The 18392-nt window shown below is 47.0% G+C and overlaps 3 protein-coding genes across 5 annotated transcripts in view; 1 reads left to right on the forward strand and 2 right to left on the reverse strand.

Moving 5' to 3' along the window:
* Positions 1 to 3651: 3651 nt before the first annotated feature.
* On the reverse strand, positions 3652 to 6276 carry DPEP2NB (DPEP2 neighbor). The gene is made up of 2 exons (XM_039223336.1): positions 6157 to 6276; positions 3652 to 4776 (listed from the first exon to the last, which is right to left on the reverse strand). Exons 1-2 carry the CDS (start codon positions 6221 to 6223, stop codon positions 4478 to 4480), a joined length of 366 nt encoding a protein of 121 aa, XP_039079267.1. The 5' UTR covers positions 6224 to 6276; the 3' UTR covers positions 3652 to 4477.
* A 2532-nt stretch (positions 6277 to 8808) lies between these two features.
* DDX28 (DEAD-box helicase 28) lies at positions 8809 to 10697 on the reverse strand. The gene has a single exon (XM_039222710.1). It carries the CDS (start codon positions 10668 to 10670, stop codon positions 9048 to 9050), a length of 1623 nt encoding a protein of 540 aa, XP_039078641.1. The 5' UTR covers positions 10671 to 10697; the 3' UTR covers positions 8809 to 9047.
* The window catches only part of DUS2 (dihydrouridine synthase 2), a 47095-nt gene continuing 39381 nt past the window's right edge, over positions 10679 to 18392 (forward strand). For 2 of the 3 annotated variants that reach the window (XM_039222717.1, XM_039222725.1), the window contains exon 1: positions 10682 to 10818. The gene's annotated coding sequence lies outside the window, so the exon portion shown is untranslated. Of the gene's footprint in view, positions 10819 to 18392 lie in introns of all 3 variants that reach the window. The other variant, XM_039222729.1, reaches the window with a different exon arrangement.

Raw genomic sequence — 18392 nt, forward strand, 5'->3', positions numbered from 1 at the left:
ATCCACAACACTGGGCAGGGGGATTCATGAATTTGGGGTCAACTTGTGAGGACAATGGGACTGAGATTGTGGTGGAGGAATGTACTTAGTCTTCTGACTTCCAGGGCTCTCTGGGACCCCAGGCCAGAGTTACTCAGCGTTTTTATCTCTTTGGGTTCCTCCTCTGTGGGTGCTCCAGGCCCTGAAGGAAGAGAACTTTGGAGAATGACTGCCAGCCATTTCGTAAGGTCTGTTCTGCTTGCTTCTGCACGTGCCACTCACCTCCTGTTTACCACTGTCAGGCTTGCCAAAGTTGGGCTAGACTGGCTCTGTCTTCAGTGTGGCCTTGTGGGACATAAGGAAGCCATCTGGGAAAGCCAGCAGTGGTAGAGAGAGTAGCCTACTAGCCCTAGGACAGAACCCTCCTTGAACCTGGCTGAAGGGGAGGAAAGTTAGGTAGACCAGCAGCTGGACAGGCAAATGACCACATGACACCCTTCTGGCCAAGTCAGATAGGGGTTCCATGGACTTCTTGACTTCCAGCTGCTGCTTCTCTCACCAGGAGGGGCCTCAGGTCCCTTACATCATGTGTTTGTCTAGACATTCCCTACTGATCACTCCCTGGAGCTGGCCCCTTACTGGGGTGTGCAGCGAGGGGGCTGGACGAGTCTTCAGTTGTCTACCACACCTGCTGACATAAGCATCCAGAAGGGTGGGCTGTGTGGATACCAGGTGTTGGGAACCCGCTCTGACCAAACAAACATCTACCATCTGGCATATGTGATTTATCATTTGGCCTCAAGTTCAGACATGCTATCTCTTTGCTCAACCTAGCCTGCTCTTCTCTGAGGCCTGTCAGATCTGCAACCACACGCTGTGCACAGCGTCCCCTGCCTCAGAGCGTTTGTGCTTCCTGTTTTTTTTTTTTTATAAATAGTTTATTGTCAAATTAGTTTCCACATAACACTCAGTGCTCATCCCCACAAGTGCCCTCCTCCATGCCCATCCCTCCTCCCCCCGACATCCATCAGTCCTCAGTTTTTGTCAGCATTCAAGAGTCTCTCATGGTTTGCCTCTCTCCCTTTCCCCCACCATTTCTCCCCTTCTTCTCCCCCTTGTTCCCCCGTCAAGTTCTACCTAATCCTCCTATACGTGTAAACATATGATATTTGTCCTTCTCTGGCTGACTTATTTCGCTCAGCATAACACCCTCAAGGTCCATCCACATTGCTACACATGGCCAGATTTCATTGTTTCTCATTGCCATGTAGTAGTCCATGGTATTATAGATAAACCACATCTTCTTGATCCATTCATCTGTTGATGGACACTTAGGCTCTTTCCATGTTTTAGCTATTGTTGAGAGTGCTGCTGTGAACATTGGGGTACATGTGCTCCTATGGCTCAGCATTTCTGTATCCCTTGGGTAAATTCCTTTGTGCTTCCTGTTTTTATTCAGGAAGCCTGCCTTCCTCCACCTGGCTGCCACGGCTCCCACAAGCTAGTGTACGCTATGAAGCTAACCAGCTGAGTCCCCTCGATTCCAAATCTGGCTGGACATCAGGCTGTACCTGATGCTGCCCCCCCCCTTTTTTTTTTTTAACTTATTAGGATAATTTCAAACCTAAAGTAGAAGAGTATATTGAAACACCTATGTACCAATCATCCAGCTTCACCAATTATGGATGGCCCATTTTGTTTCATTTATACGTTACTCATCCCCTTCTACAGAATATTTTTAAGGCAAATCAAATGTTTATTCCATCCATATTTAAGTTTGCATCTCTAAAGATAACAGCTCTTTTTGAAAGACAACTACCATACCATTATGGCACCTAAAAGAGTCAACAATACTTGTTTAATATCATGAATTATCTATCATGTTCAAATTTCCCTGGTTGCCTAATTTTTAAATAATTGTTTTAATTATAATGTAGATAAGGCCACCTGCATTGCATTTGTTGTTCCTCTTCTTTCTTCCTTGTAATTTATTTGTTGAAAAAAAATCATGTCCTTTGTCATTTAGGGTTTTCTGTCTTGGAATTTGCTGTATTCCACGGTGTCCTTTTACAGGTTTCTCAGTCACTTGTATTTCCTATGAAATCATGATTATGAGAAAAATGTAAAACTGCAGATTTCTAGATCCCACCCTAAAAATGCATTCAGCAGAACTGATACAGGTCCTGGGGAATCTCTAGTTCTCCTAGGAGCCCTGGGTGAATCTGTTTGCCTCATGTTTGGGAACTGCCAACCTACTTGACTCCTCCAGGATCACAAATCTTCCTCAGTCACACCAAGTATCAGAGAGCAATATAAGGTTCTAATCTCCAGTGCTGGGGAGTGGGAGCTGCTCCAGGAAGAGGCATTAGCTGTCTTTTGTGGGTTAACTGAGACTCAAAGTGGGAACGCCCCAGGGCCTGTGCCTCCTTCCACTAATCCAGTTGAGGGAAACTCCTTCAGCTCTCAGGACTTTTCCTGGCCTGGAGGCTGTCTAGGGAGGAGCAAGACTCTTGTCTTTGTGGCCCTTGAGGGTGAGTGTGTTGTCCACAGCGTGAGTGGCTTTATCTGAGCCTGAGGGCTACATGCTGCTGACAGTGCCCCCCTTCTGATGTGGGGTGCTGAGGCAGGTGGGCCTGGGACACAGGCCCACACACACCCTGTGCTCTTTCTTCTTTGCTGATATTCCCTCACCCCCACTCCCCAGGACCAACTGTCCCTGTAACTGCTGAAGAGACATTCCCTGGTAACAGCCAGCATCTCACTGGCGTGGCACACAGTCGTCGGAATGACCTTTTTGGCATCTGTATCTAATCATTTCACTATTCGGCTCAACTCCCTCCCATGACTTCCCCTCACACTTCAGATCCGCATTCCTCACCATGGCTGACAAGGTCTGGCCCGTGTCTACTTTTTCAACCATTTCTTTCTTCTCTCTCCTTTCTGCCCATACTGACTTTTCCGTTGGTCCTAGAACAGGCCAGCCTAATTCCTACCCCAGGTTCTTTGCATTTGCTATTTCCTTCTCCAGAAATAGTCTCCCTCCAGCTTGTCACAGGATTCCCTCACATCTTCACTGAGATGTCACCTCCTCAAAGAAGACTTCCCTGACTACCTTGTGGAACCTAGCACCCCCTTCATCACACTATACTCTTATCCTATTTTACTTTTCTTTATAGCAGGTATAACTACTTGAAATTATATAAATTTACTTGTTTCTTTAGTTTGTGGGTACCATGAAGAGAAGGGCTTCAATCATCTTATTCAATGATATACCCTAAGCAACTAGCAAGTGCTCAATAAGTATTTGTTGAGTAAATGGATAGTGGACTGACACACAGAACATCTTCTCAGTCCTGCCTTACATCTCCTTACACATACGTGCGCACGCATGCGCACACGCACATGCACACAACAGGGGGCAGGTCTCATCAAGCTCACCGTTTTTTAAAGTTTATTTATTTTGAGAGAGAAAGAGCATGAGCCAGGGAGGGGCAGAGAGAGAGAGGGAGATGGAGAATTCCAAGTAGGCTCCCTGCTGTCAGCGTGTTAGTGTGCAGCAGGGCTCCATCTCATGAACTGAGATGATGACCTGAGCTGAGATGAAGAATCAGACGCTTAACCGATTGAACCACCCAGACACCCTTGGGCTCTCTATTTCCTAAAGAACCTGCCTGTGTCCTGGACCAATTTGCACAGGTGTCATTGTGGCAGCCACACAGAAGCTGCACTCCTGGGTCTTTTTTGTAGGCAGCATGTGTTTGAGCAACAGATATCCCATGTGGCAATATACTTCAAGGGAAAAGGGAGATTAGGGGCCTGGCCTCAGACAAACTGGATTTCAAGTCAAATATGTTAGAGAAAATGATTTTATTGAACAGTAAGAAATTCCACTGGGGCTAAAAAGGGCTGGGAATGAAGGAGCACGTGAACCTCAGTGGTGGTGCCGCCCAACTCTCCATTTTCTTCCGGCTCTGGGCAGCAGGTCTTCCTGGGTTTCTTTATTCTGCCTCCTGATACTCCAGACAAGAGGCTCCCTCGGTAGACACAGATTGCTTTTTTTAGTTTAAAAAAGCCCAGCCCCTCTTGGTTTAATTGGTGGTTGCTGGCAATGATTCAGGCCAGGAGTCCATCTGATGGACTGAGCCCCTACTTAGGCCACTCTGAACGCTCTCTCTGCTCCTGAGTCCTCCTTAGCTCAAAGAGTGCAAACTTTTCTTTCTTCCTCCCAAGAAGGGGCTCTAGAGAATTGAGCAAAGACACATCAGATTTTCTTCCAGGCCAGCTTTGGCCCTGGGATGTTCAGAGCAGGCTTTTGTTTCAAACTTGAGTTTCTAAGGCTCCATGCCCATGACCAGTTAACATGAAAGGAGGCTCCTGTCTGAGGAAGGCTCAGATAGAATCTGGTTCTAATCTCCAGTGGTGGGCAGTGGGGGGGTCACTTCAGAAAGAGGCATTAACTGTCTTAGGCAGTTAAATGTTTGCCCTCGTATAAAGTGGCTCAGCCAGCAAGTTTCTTTGGGTTCACCCTCCTGCTACTGTGCTGCAATCGCCGAATTTTGGGGCTGGAGCAACCTATGTCTTTATCCGACTCTGACACAGCTCGGCGTCTTTTGGGAGCCCGTCTGGGAGTTGGTTTCTCTGCTTCCGTCTTTGCTGGGGTAGCCATAGGAGCATCCCCATAGGTCCGGTAGCCACCAACCAGGCAGTATGTCTCCCCATGCCAGCCCACCTGGGTTTCTCCACACCCTTGGTAGAGGACATGGTAGTGAGCAGGTGTAGGAGAAGTGGGATCCACTGCTGCTGGAAAGAAAATCAGATCTAATCAGTCACTTGTGCTGTATAGAGTGTCCTGCCAGGACCTCCCTTCTCATGTCTCCCCCAGTTTCTGGCTGAAGCCCTTTAATCTGCTTGGTATTTAAAACACAGCCTTGGTTGGGGTGCCTGGGTGGCTTAGTCGGTTAAGCGTCCGACTTTCGCTTAGGTCATGATCTCGCGGTTCGTGGGTTCGAGCCCCGCGTCGGGCTCTGTGCTGACTGCCAGCTCAGAGCCTGGAGCCTGTTTCAGAGTCTGTTACTCCCTGTCTCTCTGGCCCTCCCCTGCTCACGCTGTCTCTCTCTCTCTCTCTCCTAGAAATAAATAAAATTAAAAAATACATATAAAAAATAAATAAAAAAAATAAAACACAGCCTTGGTCTGTCACCATTGTGAGTTCCCTAGAGAAGGAATGTGGCTGCAAAGGTGATTCTGCAGAGCTCATGGGAGCAGCAGGACACCCAGAAATCTGTTCCCCATTCCCAGAGGAAACAGTAGAACCCGAAAACAGTTGCAACCAGGATTCCCTCCATCTCTCCCTTCTATGGGGGTCGGGGGGGAATTCCTAAGGTCTATAACTTCTGAAGCTTTAATAGAAATTCCTTTCAAGTGTTACAAGAAAATTATTATAAATGGATTAAGAACCCCTCCCATCTTGGCAACTCCTCTTGGGCCCCATTCATACTGCCTGTTTCAACCACACTCTAGCCCTCTGATATTTTTGCCTAGATTAGAAAATGACCAAATACTGAAGTGGAGTTATCAGGAGGTTCAAAGCCAGATTCTGGGTAGCAAGTCTAGGCTCACATCAAGCCAACCTCCTGGGACACCATTTCATCAACTCTCCAGTCTTGGTATCACTTCATCACTCCTCTTGGCTCTTATGTTCTTCCTGTCCACATGACACCACCACCCTAGTACTCAGCAGCTCAGTCTGGGGTATGTCTGAGGGGACCCATGTGGATGTTTAGACAACAGCATGGTGAAGGTGCCTGGGTTTGAAGGGGAGGTTCGTGAGCGGACCTCAACAGTTCTTCCTCAAACTGCTCCATTTATCACTTGCCAACAAAAATTTGTTTGACTTTTGCTAAAAGGCCAATCAGGAAAGGGTCAGAATGGAAGCATCTTGTAGCCCAAAAGGGAAGCTACATTTATAAAGATTAGAAGTTTTCTGAATACTTGCCCAGGAAGGACATCTTACTTGCCTTCAGCAATGAGCAGGAACACTGTAGTTCCCTGAGGGGTATTACTTACAGCTGGGGGAGCTCTGAGGTGTGGCGGGCAAGCCCCAAAGCAACCTGTGGCAGCCAGGTGAAGTTGTGTATATGCCAGTGACTCTTGTACAGATGACTGGCCTAGGCCTACCTGTTGTGCAGCCCTCCCAGGGGACAGAGGACAAATTTGAATGAATATAGAAGATCCGGTCAGACATTCTCTCTAAAGCATCCAAACAGCTTGGTATCCAGTAGAGAACTGGTAGGGAAGTTTCCCCGAGAGTACCACGTTTGTGTAGTTACCCTGCCATGGAAACTGTATAAAGGTTTGTGAGGTCATCACTACCCAGTGAGGTCACATAGGAGCCTGTAACTTGAGGGGCAGGTTTTAAGCTCTCTGGGTTTTTTCTGGAGGAGAGCAGAGTGGAGGCAGAGGAGCACCCTGCCTGGGCCCTCCCTCCTTTCTCCCTACCCAGCCACTCCCCATGGAACATACTTATACTGTGGCACAGCCTCAGGGACCGAAAGAGGGCAAGAGAAAACCACATTCTATGGTTGGCTAGAGAGGCAAGATTAACATAAGAGACAGCCTGGTTATATGGTACTGGCCCTAAGTATTCAACAGCTAGAGAGGCAGAAATTTATGTGGAAAGCTCCTTGGAATTGGGCCTGAAAGACCAGTTAGATTTGGACTCACGGAGAGGAGAGGGAAGACATTCCAGCTGGGAACAATAAAAGCAAAGACAAGCTCTTCTTGAACTTGTCCTGCCCCAAATGTAAATTCATATAACCCTCACGTTTTTACAACTGAGGGCTCAAAAAATCAGGAGGTTAAGGGGCCTAGCCAAGATTACACAGGTAGGGGAGAGGTGTTCTGCTGAATGATAGGGCTTCGTGTTGGGCTCTGGATTTATACCTGATAGGAATGTGAGGGCAAGCTTATCACATTTCAGAGTGACACTGGGAGAGATGTTAAAGGTGCTCCAAGGCAAAATGAGGGTCCTGAATGGCTTCAGAAAATGGGAATAGTGGGCCCATTTTAATATAAAATTCAAAACAAATTCATGACAAAATGACATAATACAGAATGACAACCTGATCATTACATTCATCTCTCCCCGCAAAAGGCAAATTATTAACAATGCTACCACTGTGAAAGGATGCAGTGTGGGCCTATGAGAAGTCCAGGTGAAAAATGTGGTCAAACTGTGGAGAGATGTTATTATAAGTTGGGTGGATCCTCCTGATCCTCCTGAGAGGAGTAGGAAAGAGAGAACTCTGCCCTTAGCCTGATCAGGCTCATAGGAAGGAGCCATATTTGGGTCTGACTTTCATTGATACAGTGCAGCCAATGACTTCCTAGCAATGAGAGATAACTTTCTTTGTGAAGGGGGCTCCTGTTCAGGCTGACCTTGAACATGCAAACACAGGATGCTTGTTTCCTGGGGCAGTTGCGAAGGGGATGTGTTCCGGAGCTGGAGAATGACTAGTCTATTTTAGAGGTTGGGCAACCCTAGCTGAGAACCACATCTTCTATTCCTAAGTTGCTTGAATTAGTGTGGTGCAAGTTAAGACACACAAAATCAAGCCTGATTAGAGCCAATTGCCCTTGGGGAGTGCTAGGGAGTAAAATGTGAAGGGGAGAGCTCTGGAGGAGGTTCATTCTAGCAGGTGAGGAGCATAAGACCACTTAGATTCTCCAAGGCTCCAGAGATTATTGTCTGGGAACATCACTCTGACCTGGTGGGGTTACTGATACCTTATCAGGTATCAGAGACCCTGGCTGGGTCTCTGGGGAAAGCAGAATAGCTTAGACAAATGGTTTTGAGCTCAGGAATCTGTACTTTTTTAAAAGACTATTTCAAGTAATGTGTACACCCATGGTGAAGCTTGAACTCACAACCCTGAGATCAAGAGTCACATGCTCTAGTGACGGAGTCAGCCAGGTGCCCTTGGAATCTGTACTTTTAGACAAGCCTCCTGGGCAGTTTTACCATACTGATTCATGGATAGAGTGACCAAATTATTGTCCAAACTGAGTTGCTTTTGAGAGTCCAAGTGGGCACTATTAAAAGTTGGTAAATAACTCAACCCCCGGTGCAGATAGACCAGATTCTGTCATATTTATGTGCATGATTTTGAGCAAGTTCTTTTATCCCTCTGAGCCTGAAGTTTCCTCACATGAAGAAAAATGCTGATTATACATTTAGTATAGTACTATCTTCAGGCAAAGATTGCTCTGGGTCCATTTCTCTTTATTCTTTTCAGTGTGTAAATATTTTTAAGTTGTTTTGTGGAGTATTATATTTGACTCTCAGCCACTCATTACTTAAGGTTATATAATGCTGCAGAACTGGAACCTGGGAGATAGTGAGAGGAAGCTATATGCTCCTTTTACCAGTTTTGTAAACAGTTTTGTTTCTCTTCTCTTCCCCTCCATGAAGAGATGAGAAAGAAGGTAGAGCCTGGAAATGCACACCATGCAATCCTTTTGTGTTAGCCTGTCTTTTATTCTTCTGCCAGTACTTCCCAGAGAGATTTCACCAAGAATGCCCAAGCTTGCCAGGAGCACTGTTGGTGAAGAAAACCTCTTTATTGCTAGTCACATCCCCTTTCTCTTCTCTGGAGGCTTAATGGGTGTTTTGGGGGCAGGAAATAAAATCTAAATGTTTATCCCTATATTTGAATTCAAACAATTCAAACAGAGCAACTGAAAGCCTCTGTCCTAGGTATGGTAGTCTGGAGTGTGAATCTTCTCACAATCCAATGAAAACATCATTTATTGTTAGAAATTATGACAGAATACAAAGACAAAAATCTACTTTATTTTTCATGAGTCATGTGAAAGACGACAAGGAACCATGCTCAGTAGCTCACTCTCCACATCTGGCCACATCGTACCTTTGGAAGCCAGACAGCAGCTCACTAGGACTTCAGGGAGGTGACTGGGCAGTCCAGTGCATCCTACTGACAAGTGTGCTCACCCACCCAGGACAAAGGGAAAGATCTCTGTTAATGTCATCGTATTTAAGCTGGCTGCTATCAGATTTGCTGAGCCAAAGGCTCTCTCACTGAGGACCCTAGTCCCGGAAGGCTTCTCCTCCGGCGAGCTGCCAGCTCAATCTTCTGAACCAGGTTTACATCCCAGGGATGGGTCACAAAGCTGATGACGGTGCCAGGCACCTCGCTCCCTACACGGCCCACCCTCCCGGCTCTGTGGATGTAGTCTTGCAGTGTGAGGGGGAAATCATAATTGACAACTAGCTCTACATGGGTGCTGTCCAGGCCCCGAGAGGCTATGTCTGTGCAGAGAAGAATGTCTCGGGAGCCCTTCTGGAAGCACTGGAAGATACCTGCCCTCATTGAGGCTGGCATTTGTCCCTGCAGCCTTAGGTGTTGGATCTTGTGATCATCCAGAATATATCCCAGCCAGTTCACAGTGCTTGAGCTATTACAGAACACTAGAACAGTTCCGGAGGGGCCAGTCCTATACGCTCTGCCACGCTGCTTGAGGATCTGCACCAACTCAGTCACCTTCTCTGCTCCCTTCAGCCTCATAAATGTCTGTCTGACATGAGGCATGATGCAGTGGAGCTTGGAGCTGGTGATGGTGGTCAGAGAGTCTGGGCTGGCAACTTTACTCAGCAGCTGGCCTACACCTTCGGGAAATGTGGCCCCCACCAGCACTAACTGAGCTTTGGGATTGAAGGGGTCTTTTAAGTCAGCTGGGCCTTCTGCTATATGGCTGTTCTCCAAGATGTAGTCCACCAGTTCCAGGAAGCTTTCATCCAAAAGTGTGTCTGCCTCGTCCAATACCAAATAGGAGAGCTGCTTCAGGCTGATTAGTTGACTTTTCAGGGCCTTCCACAAAGCCCCTGGAGTGGCCACTAGTACATCTACCGAAGGTTGTTTGGACAGTTGCATTCGGATCCTACTCATGCCATGGCCTCCCCCTAGCTCCCGCACCTGGAGGCCCAAGGAGCTGCCCAAGGGGTGGGCTACTGCCCGCACCTGTTCGGCTAATTCTCTTGAAGGCACAAGGACCAGGCCTCGAGGAGCAGGTAGACTATGGGAGTCCAGGCTTGGTCGGCCCAAGAGCCGTTGAAGCAGAGGTAGCAGGTATCCGAGAGTCTTGCCACTGCCGGTTTCCGCCGCGCAAAGGACGTGGCTGCCGCGAAGTAGGGAAGGGATGGTGCTTGACTGCACGGTTGTAGGCCGAACGACTTCAGGAGCAGCCTCCTGTAGAGCACGCAGCACGCGAGTTTCCAGACCCAGATCCGCGAAGCTGCTCTCGGACGAGAGGTTCCGAACTGCTGGCGCCTCGTGTTGCGAACGCTCGATGGAGAAGTGGTCCCGGCGGGAGCGCCGATTTTTCCAGCCACGCGAAGCCAGAGGCGCGCTCTCCCACCGGCCCAGCGTGAGGCGCGCGGGCTGGTTCAGCTCTGGCCGCCGCGCTGAGATCAGCAGCGGGCCAGGTCGCGCCAACACCAGCCGCGGGGGACTCCGCCGCCCGCTCTGCCGCTGCTCCTGCCGCCGCTGTAGAGCCCGCGGGACGCGCACCACAGGCAGGGGCTCGTCGGGACCGCGGACAGCCAGGTCGCGTCGAGGCGCCAAAAGCAGCCGAGACGCGAGCCACAGGAGCCGCGGCGGCCGTGTCAGATCCATAGCCCCTTTGGTGTAGGAGAGGCGCACGACAATGACGTCACGGGCGCGCTAGGCCTCGGGGACGGTGTCTGGTGTGGCTCAGTAAGGCTTGCGGAGTTGGCGAACCGTGAGGAAGGAGGGAGAAACTGTAAAGTTCAGCTGTGGTGAGGTCCGTAGGCCCGAAACGGGGTTGGTGACATCCAGACCCGGACCAGCCTTGGGGAAAAGGGCGCGATGGAGGCAGGCTCCCGGGTCTGGCGACACGCGGCGATGGAGGCCTGGCCTCTTGCACCGGAGGGCGGAGGGCTTTTGGTGATCGGGTGTCTGATTCCTGCCATTCTCCTTTCTCGCTCTCACCGCACCTTTGCTGGCTTGTCCAGTGCTGGTCTCCTCCTGTAAATTCCGAGGCTGTGGTGGTGTCTTCCCAGATGTGGTCCGCGCGCAGGGTCTGGTAATAAATGTTTGCTGAGGCTCTCAATGAATGGTCAGGCCTGGGGGACAAGACAAGGGACAGATGTCTTAGATGTAGGCGCCCCCACTCCTCCTGGCCAAGAGCTGAGAGCCCAGAGGGCAAGCCGATGGCCTCTTTGTGAAGTGGGATATAAGACCTTCAGGTTTATTTCAAGCAGACCCTTCTCTTCATACTTTTTCCCTTCTTTTTCACTCTCCATTCTCTTGCCACCACTCCCAACTTTTCATTCTGAACCTACCATTCTTGCAGCCTGCCCACCTCCACCGCATCCCAGTCAGATAGCTAAACTGAATAGAGGCGAGGAGGGTCCTTCTACTCTATTGAGTGATCAGATATATGGGTTGCCTCACATAGCCCTAGTCAGACAGAATATTTTACTTGAATTCAGATGTTTAGGTTGCAAAAACCTTTGTCTTTTTTGTCTTTCTCTGACTGACTTCTTCTTTCACTTAGCATTATACTTTCTAGATCCATCCATTATATATATATATATAGTGTTCTTTATTCATATGCCAAGGGACACTTGGGTTGCCTCCATGATTTGGTTATTGTAAATAAGGCTGCAATAAACATAGGGGCACATATATTTTTTCAAATTAGTGTTTTCATATTCTTTGGGTAAATACCCAGTAGTGGAATTGCTGCGTCATATGGCAATCCTATTTTTAATATTTTTGGGGAAACTCCATACTGTTTTCCACAGTGGCTGGACCAGTTTGAATTCCCACCACCGGTGCAGGAGGGTTCCTTTCTCTCCACAGCCTCACCAACAAATGTTGTCTGGAAAAAGATACTTTTAAATTTTCACATGCCACTTTGAATTTTTTTTTTTTACATTTATTTATTTTTGAGAGACAGAGAGAGACAGAGCACAAGTGGGGGAGGGTCAGAAAGAGAATGAATCTGAAGCAGGCTTCAGTCTCCGAGCTGTCAGCACGGAGCCCGATGTGGGGCTCAAACCCATAAGCCGAGAAATCATGACCTGAGCCAAAGTCAGACGCTTAACTGACTGAGCCACCCAGGTGCCCCTTCAGTGCCATTTTGATACATAAGTGGACTTTATGGAGAGTTACCTTTTGAATCAGCAGAGGAAAGAGTTTTGAGTAGTGACAGGAGAACAGAGTCCTTGGATAGAGCCGTGACTCTCTAGTGAGAGTGATTTTGCATTCCACCCCTCCACCCCCCCCAGGACATTTGACAGAGTTTGGAGACATTTTTAGTTGTCACATCTGGAAAGGTGCTACTGGCATCTAGCAGGTAGAGGCAGATATTGCTAAACATTGTACAATGCACAGGCAAGCCCCTCACAAAAAATTATTATCTGGCCAATAGGTGACTAGTGAGCTGTTGAGAAACCCATATAGAGAATGAGGACTGAAGAGAGGCTAAGGTACATGTGCTTTCACTTCAGGTAAGCACATTTGGGAAGCTTTTGCAATGGGTCTGCCTCATTGCCAGAATCTGTAGCAAAGTACACTGATGCCATTCCTTGCTGGGCCCTTGGGATCAGGAACATGGGGACCCTGAAAATCATAAACACAAGAAGAAGTGATTCAAGAGAGTGAGGCTGGAGAAGAGGAGTTAGGGAGAACAAAACTGTCCTTATATATTTAGACAGAGTACCAGATAGAAAAGAGGTCAGGGGCACCTGGGTGGCTCAGTTGGTTAAGTGTCTGACTTTGGCTCAGGTCATGTTCTGGCAGTTCGTGAGTTTGAGCCTCACATCAGGCTCTCTGCTGTCGGTGCAGAGCCTGCTTTAGATCCTGTTTCCCTCTGTGCCCATTCCTTGTTCATGCTTTCCTTCTTTCTGTCTCCCAAAAATAAATAAACATAAAAAAAAAAAGAGATGAGGTATGCTGTGGGGTGTACTGTTCCAAAAGGCAGAACTAGGACCTGTAGGTAACTGGTAGGTTCTGAATTTGATATAAAGAACTACTATAACAACTAGAAGTGTCCAGATCTGTCTTGAGGCTGCTGAGTTTTCCATCACTGAAAGTTCGTACACAGGCTGGATGACTGCTGATTGGCATTATGATAGAGGGGAGTTGATACAAAGGACACTCCAAGATAGTGTGATTCTATACTGCTTTTATGATTCTTTTCAAGAACTCAGGGCTCCTTGTTCCTTAGCTGTGTAGCTTCTTGGATATCTGACTCAACAGGTTTTATCCATTTACATGTGTCACTGTTTTTTCAGATGTAAAACAAAGATTTGATTTGCACAAGTCAGAACAAGCCAGAACAGATACATTAAAAAAATTATCAGAAAAGAATACTACAGAGACATGTACCTGCATTTGGGTTCTGCCCAAATATTTGGGGCAAGGAAGCTTGTTAGTTTATGGCTGCTTTCTCATCATGCTTGAGCCCTTACAATACAATTAACTCAAAATCTCATAAGGATTGGAATCTGAATCTGTTTGAGCTGGTCTCTGCCCATGGCCCTTATTTCTTCTTCTCAGTTTGTTAGCCACTGAATAAGTCCCCTTTCTTTCCTTCTACTCACAGCAGACATTGAGTAACCTCTGGTTGCTATTGATATACATGTTTTATAGTATAGGGCTCTAGAAATTAGAAAGGTTTACTTATTGTGGAAAGAATGTCAACTCCTGGGAGTAGTGGGGCCCTAACTTGGTAGTATTTTGTCCCAGGGCTGCCATGGTAATTTGTATTGCCTGGTTACTCCATAAGTTTTTTTTTTTTTTTTTTAAATATTTTTATTTATTTCTAGGAGAGAGAGAGACAGCGTGAGCAGGGGAGGGTCAGAGAGAGAGGGAGACACAGACTCCGAAATAGGCTCCAGGCTCTGAGCTGGCAGTCAGCACAGAGCCCGACGCGGGGCTCGAACCCACGAACCGTGAGATCATGACCTAAGCGAAAGTCGGACGCTTAACCGACTAAGCCACCCAGGCACCCCACTCCAAAAGTTTTAAAGAGGATTGTCCCTTGGATCTCAGGTGATAATGGCACAGTCATTTATTCATTTATTCACTCAATAAATATTTCCTGAGCACCATGTATGTGCTGGGTACTATTCAAACAGTGAGCAGAACAGGAGTTTACGTTCTGATTTAATTGGTTTGGGGTAAGGCCTGAACATTGGTATTTCTAAAAGCCTTTCAGATGATTCTAATGTGCTGCCAGGTTTGAGAATCACAGTTATAAATGAAACATTTTGGAAATTGCAAGGCGTTATAAAAATAAAAAGTGGCTATTAGTATTCCCTCCCTGTTCCTTCATTTTCCTGCCTGCATCAGGGCTGTGGTGCAAGTGCTGGCCATTTTCTTTTCAGCCCTTGTCACTATATGCCTAGACTATTTCACCCTCTTTCTAATCCAACTCCTTATCTCCTTTCTGCCTTTCACCTTCCAGCCCATTGTCTCTTGTCCAAGTGCTCTTCCATGCCATGCCATGTCACCCCTTGACTTAAAAGCCATCAGTGGATGCCCATGGCCTACAGCTTATCTCCTAATCACTCTCTAGAATCTGGCTCCAACTTCATCTCCTGCTGCTTTCTTACCTTAATCTTGTTCACTCAAGTGGTAGCTCTCATTCACGTTGCATCAAGAGCCTGCAGTCCTTTACTGGGTGAGCAAGGGAGTGGGGTGGCATTTGTCTGCTATGTAACCAAAACTTGAAGTACAACAGGGCGTTTTAAATGCTCCGTGATAGAACACATTTGTCTGTGATAGAGCTCTTCTGAGGCTGAAACATGAACCATAGTATAGTTCTCGTTGCCACTTGACCTGTTAACTTCTTTTCACAAAAAATGCTAAACACCTACCTAATGCTAGATTGTGTGCTCTGTGACAAGGACCTGGTGATGTGCAAGGTGAAGTGGTTGCCTTCACCTTGTGATGTGGCGGGCAGATCAGTAGTGTGTTGCTCTTGTAATTACAAGAATGTATTTAATGCTAGGACAGGAATGAGCTAAGAGTAGGTGCCCTTACTCTGTGTTTGGAAGGTAAGTGTCAGGGCAGGCTTTCTGGAGCAGGTGACATATCTATACAGAGGTTCTGAAAGGCTCCTGGAAGTGAGTCAGGTGGAGGAAATAGGCATGTGTGTTCTAGGCAGAGCAACTTGTTCAGAGAGAGAGAGCAGGCCAATTTGGGAACTAGAAATACTTCAGAATAGCTGAAGCTTAGCATGGGGGAGTTAAGAGGGCAGGAGGCAAGTGATGAAAGATAGGGCTTCCGAGGAAGGCGGGGAGCAGGCCTTGTTTGCACTATTAAGGAGCTGCGACTTAATTCTAAGGGCAGTTAGGGAAGGCTTTGGAGAATGGGAATATCTCATCCTAATTTGTGTTTTGCAAGACCCCTCTGGCTGCTGGAAGGAACACAGATTGAACATATTGAGCCTGGAAGCAGAGACTGGTTTGCAGGCTGTTGCCATCATTCACTTGAGAGGTGGCAGTGACAGAACCAAGAAGCTCCTTGAAGTCAAAAGCTTCGTCCTTTCCATTTCTTTACCTTCAACACCCCACACGGTGCCCTGACCCTCAAAGAACTAGTAGGTGTTTGTTGATGTAATCATCAAATATGTTACAAGTGTACAAGCCCGATAATGAGAACAGTTAACATTTATTAAACCCTTGCTGTGTGCTGAGAACTATTGTGTGTTCCTGAATTGACTCTTCACACCATCCCACCTGACATAGATTCTGCTGGAGCCTTATTCCAGAGAGAGAAGCTGAGCCTCCACTAGGTTAATTCATCTACCCGGGGCAGAGCTGGGATTCCAGTGCAGGTCTGTCTGATTCCAGAGTTCGGAATCTTAATGGTGACATGCTATATCAGCTCTTTCTCGTACAAATATAATAGATTGCTTCCATATTTTTCTTATCACTGGTTTTGAGTAGGAAATAAGGTAATTCTCTAAATATTTAATCCTAATTGACTTTCATTTTAACTCTAAATTTGTATTATTTATTTATTTATTTTTAAAAATTTGTTTCTGAGAGGGAAAGAGAGAGAGACAGAGACAGAGACAGAGATAGAGACAGCGTGAGCATGGGAGGGTCAGAGAGGGAGATAAAGAATCTGAAGCAGGCTCCAGGCTCTGAGCCTAACTGTCAGCCCAGAGCCTGACGTGGGGCTCGAACCCACGAACTGTGTGATCATGACCTGAGCTGAAGTTGGATGCTTAACCAACTGAGCCACCTAGGCACCCCTCTAAATTTGTATTTTAAAGAAATTTCTTTTTAATCAAAGTCGTAGTCTACAGAAAAATTTACATGGATGGGACTGGTAAAGTGCTTTCCCTGAATAGTGTTATCTTCCATCTGAAAGCATTATAATTAATGGGATTTTGTATCCATGCAACTGAAGTTAAGGTTGCAGTTTTGAGAAGGCAATCAAAACTCTCATAGAGAAGACCAGCCCTTAAAAGAAAAGACTGCAGTTTGCGCAGAAAGCACAGAAATGCTGAGCTGGGTGTGATCTCAGGGCGGGGTGAATGGTTGTGGCAGTAACTAGGAAAGGGTGGGGACTGCCTAGCTTCTCTGAGAGGAGCCTTCTTGGAGGCAGGCCCTGTCAGGCACTGCCGGCTGGTGCCAGAGGGAGCTCCTGGACCTACCACCCTACAGAAGGGCATCCTCAGCCACCAGCGAGGTGGGTGTTCAGTCACATCTTCCTTACAAAGAAGCTGCTAAGGGCCAAGTACTGGGCTTCGTGCTAGAAGCCTGGCCGTGAACTAGGCAGCCATGCTCCTGTCTTTGTGGAGCTAGTTGTGCTGGTGGTCTAGAGCAGCTAGGGGTTAAAGAAGAGACCACACAAATAAGTGTGAACACATGGACTGTAACTGAACTATAGGGAAGCACAAAGTGTTGTGAGAGCATGGGACCAGGGACCCGAGGTATGATGGTCTGGTATTGAAGTGTCTCCAAAAAGGGGACGTTCAAAGTCAAGAGGACCTAATGGGGGTGTCTGTGATTGAGTCAGGAAGAGTGTTCCAGACAGAGAGGACTGCAAGGGCATGGGCCCCAGGAGAGCAGAGAGCTTGGTGTGGGAGACTTTCAAAGGTTAGTGTGGTCAGAGAGCAAGGAAAGTGAATGGGAGAAAGGGTCAAGAGTGAGCTGGAGACATGGGCGGGGACAGGTCATGCAGGGCTTCTTGGGCCATCAGAAGGGTTTGGGAGTTATCCTAAACTCAGTGGGAAGCCATTGAAGGGTATAAACAGGGGAGTGATATTATCAGAGTTGCCTTTTTCAAATGCCACACAGTATCATAAAGAGAAAGGATAGGAGGAGGTAAGATTAGATTTGGGAGACCCATTAGGAGGCTGGCTTTGTGCACAGTGGAAGCTCTGGAGATGAAGCAAAGCAGATAGATTAGAGTTACAGTTTGAAGGTTGTTTCACAGGAGGTAGTGATAGTTTGAATGTGGGGAATGTGGATTAATGATGAGCAATTGGGTGAGTGGAGGTGCTAATTGCTGAAATAGGAAACATTTTCTCTCCATGTATTGATTGGCCTGATTAACACCTTCTCTCTCTTGAGATCTCAAATCAGAAACTATTTCTTTCTTTCTTTTTTTTTTTAATGTTTTATTTATTTCTAGGAGAGAGAGAGAGAGACAGCGTGAGCAGGGGAGGGTCAGAGAGAGAGGGAGTCACAGACTGAAACAGGTTCCAGGCTCAGAGCTGGCAGTCAGCACAGAGCCCGACGCGGGGCTCAAACCCACGAACCGTGAGATCATGGCCTAAGCGAAAGTTGGATGCTTAACCGACTAAGCCACCCAGGCGCCCCAGAAACTATTTCTTAAGGGAAGCCTTCCTCAACCCCCATCCATCCCTTTCCTCCTGACACAAATTCTTGAAACCTCATGTCCGTCACATAGCACTGTACATGGTTATAATTTCATGTATTTCTAAGTTTCCTTTCTATAACCCTCTCTTCTACTGTACCTCCTTCTCATCATTTTATCTCTAGTGCCAGCCAGAGGGGCTCAATAAATTTCTGTTGAATGAATTAATGAAGACAGAGGAGGTGGCTTAGGAGGGCAGATCAAGACCTTATTTTGTGCATATTTGGTATAAGATGCCCTTAAGATATCCAGGTAGAGATGTATATTGAGCAGTTGATGTGAGATCACCAGCATATTATCAATATTTTAAGCCATGGGAGTAAATAAACTTTCAAGGGAGAATGTGTGGAATTAGAAGGAAAGAGGACCCAAGACTAAGGAAGAACTTCAACATGTGAGTAGAGCAAGTGAAACCAGCCAAGAAGCCTGAAAAGCAGGACAGACTGGTGGGGAAAAAAGCCAGGAAAG

This window comes from Hyaena hyaena, unplaced genomic scaffold (assembly GCF_003009895.1).
Source record: "Hyaena hyaena isolate Hyena2069 unplaced genomic scaffold, ASM300989v1 scaffold_18, whole genome shotgun sequence".
Lineage (NCBI taxonomy): Eukaryota > Metazoa > Chordata > Mammalia > Carnivora > Hyaenidae > Hyaena > Hyaena hyaena.